The following is a 5,310-nucleotide window of genomic DNA, read 5'->3' as shown; positions in this document are numbered from 1 at the left end:
GACCCGGCCGGCCGGCTTCCCGACCTTCCTACGCAGACGCGCCCCCGGGTCCGGGTCCGCTCAGTTTCCCGCCGCTCCAACCCTCTCTTCCTCTCCTGCTGCCTGCCGGATTTCTAATTTCTGCGCGCCCCCGGGCCAAATTAAATCACCCAACAGAAATCAGGGCATCGCCCCCGGAAGCGGCGTCTTCTTTTACCTTGCTCTCCCTCTTTTTCTGAAGATGCTAAACTACTGGCGGACTGCGGAGGAGAGGGGTCCCGTCTTCTCCTGATGCGTGAGTAACCCCCACGCCGCGCTCTCATTGCTCTTCCATCCTCCCCCTCCCCCGCCGCCGGTCCCCTGATTTTCCCACCCCCTTTTTGCGCAGTTAAAAAAAAAAAAGTAAAGCAATTTCTGCTGCGAGCCCAGGACGGGCGAGCCGCTCGAGATCTCTTCAAGATACCCCAGGGGAGGAGGAGATGGGCTGGATTTAGTAGGACAACTCGGTTACTAATGCCTCCGCGGCTGGCTGCGACCCGCCGGGAAATCAGGTGCAAGCATGTGTGTTCGGGGATGCGTGTGTGGGTGGGCTGCGGACGGGGGTGGCGGAGAGAGGAGAAACCGCTTTGAAAAACGCAATGATTTCATTCTGCCGTGTGGCCCACTCCTCGCATTCTCCCTCCTCCCTCCCACTCCGCCCCCTGGCTTTGCCGTTTTAATCGGGCTTCCTTGTTTCTTTCTCCCCCGCACCCTGCTCTCTCCCGCCCCCCTCCCGAAGGTTTGCCTGTAGGTACCTGAGCTGACACCGACGGTGCCTAAAGATGCTGAGCGGCGTTTGGTTCCTCAGTGTGTTAACCGTGGCCGGGTTCTTACAGACGGAGAGTCGCAAAACTGCCAAAGACATTTGCAAGATCCGCTGCCTGTGCGAAGAGAAGGAAAACGTACTGAATATTAACTGCGAAAACAAAGGATTTACAACCGTCAGCCTGCTCCAGCCCCCCCAGTATCGAATCTACCAGCTCTTCCTCAATGGAAACCTCCTGACCAGACTGTACCCTAACGAGTTCGTCAACTACTCCAACGCCGTGACTCTCCACCTCGGTAACAACGGGCTGCAGGAGATCCGAACTGGGGCATTCAGCGGCTTGAAAACCCTCAAGAGACTACACCTCAACAACAACAAGCTCGAGGTGCTGAGGGAGGACACGTTCCTGGGCCTGGAGAGCCTGGAGTACCTCCAGGCTGACTACAATTACATCAGTGCTATCGAGGCAGGGGCATTCAGCAAACTGAATAAGCTCAAAGTGCTCATCCTGAATGACAACCTTCTGCTGTCACTACCCAGCAATGTGTTCCGGTTCGTCCTGCTGACCCACTTAGACCTGAGAGGAAATAGGCTGAAAGTGATGCCTTTCGCTGGTGTCCTTGAACACATCGGAGGGATCATGGAGATTCAGCTGGAGGAAAACCCGTGGAACTGCACTTGTGACTTACTTCCTCTCAAGGCCTGGCTAGACACCATAACTGTTTTTGTGGGGGAGATTGTCTGTGAAACTCCCTTTAGACTGCATGGAAAAGATGTGACCCAACTGACCAGGCAAGACCTCTGTCCCAGAAAAAGTGCCGGTGACTCCAGTCAGAGGGGCGGCCATGCTGACACACACATCCAAAGGCCGTCACCGACAATGAATCCTGCTCTCAACCCAACCAGGGCTCCAAAAGCCAGCCGGCCACCCAAAATAAGAAATCGTCCAACTCCCCGGGTCACTGTGTCGAAGGACAGGCAGAGCTTCGGCCCGATCATGGTGTACCAGACCAAGTCCCCTGTGCCCCTCACCTGCCCCAGTAGCTGTGTGTGCACCTCTCAGAGCTCAGACAACGGTCTAAACGTAAACTGCCAAGAAAGGAAATTCACAAATATCTCCGACCTGCAGCCCAAACCTACCAGTCCAAAGAAACTCTACCTGACAGGGAACTATCTTCAAACTGTCTATAAGAATGACCTCTTAGATTACAGTTCTTTGGATTTGTTGCATCTAGGAAACAACAGGATCGCAGTCATTCAGGAAGGTGCCTTCACAAACCTGACCAGTTTACGCAGACTTTATCTGAATGGCAATTACCTTGAAGTGCTGTATCCTTCTATGTTTGATGGACTGCACAGCTTGCAGTATCTCTACTTAGAGTATAATGTCATTAAGGAAATTAAGCCGCTGACCTTTGATGCTTTGATCAACCTACAGCTGCTATTTCTGAATAACAACCTGCTGAGGTCCTTACCTGATAACATATTTGGGGGCACGGCTCTCACCAGGCTGAATCTGAGAAACAACCATTTTTCTCATTTGCCTGTGAAAGGGGTTCTGGATCAGCTTCCGGCTTTTATCCAGATAGATCTGCAAGAGAACCCGTGGGACTGCACCTGCGACATCATGGGGCTAAAGGACTGGACAGAACATGCCAATTCCCCTGTCATCATCAATGAGGTGACCTGTGAGTCTCCCGCTAAGCACGCAGGGGAGATACTGAAGTTTCTGGGGAGGGAGGCTATCTGTCCAGACAGCCCAAACTTGTCAGACGGAACTGTTTTGTCAATGAATCACAACACAGACACACCTCGGTCGCTTAGTGTGTCTCCCAGTTCCTATCCTGAACTACACACTGAAGTTCCACTTTCCGTCTTGATTTTAGGATTGCTTGTTGTCTTTATTTTATCTGTCTGTTTTGGGGCTGGTTTATTCGTCTTTGTCCTGAAACGCCGAAAGGGGGTGCCAAGTGTTCCGAGGAGTGCCAACAACTTAGATGTAAGTTCCTTCCAGTTACAATATGGGTCTTACAACAGCGAGACACAGGATAAAACGGACGGCCACGTTTATAACTATATCCCCCCACCCGTGGGGCAGATGTGCCAAAACCCCATCTACATGCAGAAGGAAGGAGACCCAGTAGCCTATTACCGAAACCTGCAAGAATTCAGCTACGGCAACCTGGAGGAGAAAAAAGAAGAGCCAGCCACTCTTGCTTACACTATAAGTGCCACTGAGTTGCTAGAAAAGCCAGCCACACCAAGAGAGCCTGAGCTGCTGTATCAGAATATTGCTGAGCGAGTCAAGGAGCTCCCCAGTGCAGGACTAGTCCACTATAACTTTTGTACCTTACCTAAAAGGCAGTTTGCCCCTTCTTATGAATCTCGACGCCAAAACCAAGACAGAATCAATAAAACCGTTTTATATGGAACTCCCAGGAAATGCTTTGTGGGGCAGTCAAAACCCGACCACCCTTTACTGCAAGCTAAGCCGCAATCAGAACCAGACTACCTCGAAGTTCTGGAAAAACAAACTGCAATCAGTCAGCTGTGAAGGGAAATCATTTACAACCCTATGGCATCAAAGGATGCTGCTCCAAACTGTTGGAAGCACTGCATTTGTTTTTGTGTTTGTTTGTGTTCTCCCTTTCCCAGCGTCAATGGGGGACTTTGAAAATGTTTGGGGAATGGGATGAAGCAATGATACTGCTTTTTCAAGCTTTCCTTTAAATTATTTCTCTCTTGCTCCCTCCCACCCCCCTTCTCTCCTTAGGAATCATCACTGAACATGAATGTTTCTACAATGCATCTTTTTCATATATTTTGTTTATGGTTTTGTTTCTTTTTCTTTTATTTTTCCAGTGGGGGATGGGAAGAGGAGATTATAGTGAATGAAGAAAGAGTAAGCAAACTTTTCAAATGAAAATGGCTATTTAGTGTATTTTGTAGAAGATCTCCAAAGATCTTTTGAGACTCTAAATTCTTTTGTAAATAATGATATATGGTATTTCCATCTTCAGTTACCAAGTATAGCCACTAGGCATCACTTCTTTGTGTTAAAGTGCCTTTGCACTTTAAGTACATTACTTAAATGTTGCTTTTAGCTTTGATAAATTGAACATATTTTAATGTGTTGTATTTTTGAAATTAAAAACATTGTAAAATAGATCTAAATGTCAGCTATATGAAGTCAACGTACAGTTTGCTTGAGTTATAGAAACCAGCCTGTCATGAAATGATTCTAGTTCTAGGACTTTATAGATTTAACTGTAAAATATTTCCTTTCCTCTGGGTTTGTTCTAAGTGATTTTATTTAAGTCAACTAAGGGGATTTAACAGTGGACTAGAGGTAATAAACCACCTCAGATGGGATTATAATTCATTAATAAAATATATTTAACCCAATATCAGAGTGAATTGAACAATTAATGCCCTTCGGTAAATTATTATTTTACACTAACATGGTCAGTGTTTTAGATTATTTTCCTAATTAAGAGTACATTACACAACTTGTAATATATTTTTTCTGCATTAAATTAGATATTTTTATATATTTAAATGACAGAGTCTGTATTTCTAACTTTTTAATTGAAATTAATATTTTTTCTGCCTATCAAAACATTTTCTATAAACACACACCAGTAGAGGCCGCCACACACCTCATTTAATAAAGACATATGAGCCATTAAATACCTTGAAGGAAGACTTCAAAGGTGAGCTTAAAACTTCCCAAGTAAGTTCTCTGCAAATTCAAGGCGGCAGAGAGAAATGTATACATTACTTTCTTTTGGGATTAAAGTTTAGACTTAGAGTCCTTCTCAATTTTCACATGTTCAAAGAAAGCAGGGTTTTCCTCTTGAGTTTCTTGAAGCGTTAACGAGGTGCTATCAAATCATATTCTATTTGCATCTCCAAATTAATTAATAAGTACCTTAATCAAGAAAGTAAGCATTTTGTTCTTCTGCCTTCTTTAGGCATGTGTTTCTTGATTTTTTCCTTGTGAGTTTGAGCAGCCTTTTGTTTTGGTCTTAGCATTAAAATGATCTTAACTAACCAAGTCTATATAATGTTTATGAAGCCTTATTAGCCTGTAAATAATTTTTAGATGCAAACATTATTGTGTGATTTAAACAAACAGCCCTTCTTTACAACAAAAAATAGTTTTGTTTTGTCTATTGTAAATCCTTATGCAACTGGGATGGTGATCTGCATATAAAGTAGTCCAGCTTTTCAAATCCTTATTAAAGCATTGATGGAGTCTGAAAGAAGCACACTGTTTCCTTTTCATAAATAGGTTACTGAACATAATAATCCTTTATTATCGTGTGGAGATTGAAGTGGATCCTGATAACTTACTTTTAAAGCTTTAAAATGACTAATAGTATATCGTCTGCCACTATAAACAATTCATGTGATAGGCTTTCAATTAAGAATTACTTAAATCCAAATTATTTGGATTAATAATGACTGGTGCAAAATCATTTTTTTAACAATAGAAGGTAATTGTGTATATATAAATGTAAAGG

The 5,310-nt window shown here is 44.2% G+C and overlaps 1 protein-coding gene across 1 annotated transcript in view; it reads left to right on the top strand.

Annotated features, from left to right (window-relative positions):
• The window catches only part of SLITRK2 (SLIT and NTRK like family member 2), an 8,226-nt gene extending 3,964 nt beyond the window's left edge, over positions 1-4,262 (top strand). The window contains exons 2-3 of the mRNA XM_006911762.3: positions 221-274; positions 758-4,262. Coding sequence (XP_006911824.1) covers positions 801-3,338 — 2,538 coding nt within the window. The 5' untranslated portion in view covers positions 221-274; positions 758-800 and the 3' untranslated portion in view covers positions 3,339-4,262. The remainder of the gene's footprint in view (positions 1-220; positions 275-757) is intronic.
• The last annotated feature ends 1,048 nt before the right edge of the window (positions 4,263-5,310 follow it).

This window comes from Pteropus alecto, unplaced genomic scaffold, assembly GCF_000325575.1.
Source record: "Pteropus alecto unplaced genomic scaffold, ASM32557v1 scaffold184, whole genome shotgun sequence".
Classification (NCBI taxonomy): Eukaryota; Metazoa; Chordata; class Mammalia; order Chiroptera; family Pteropodidae; genus Pteropus; species Pteropus alecto.
Note: the sequence above shows the minus strand (reverse complement) of the source record. Positions and strands in the feature narration are given on the sequence as shown.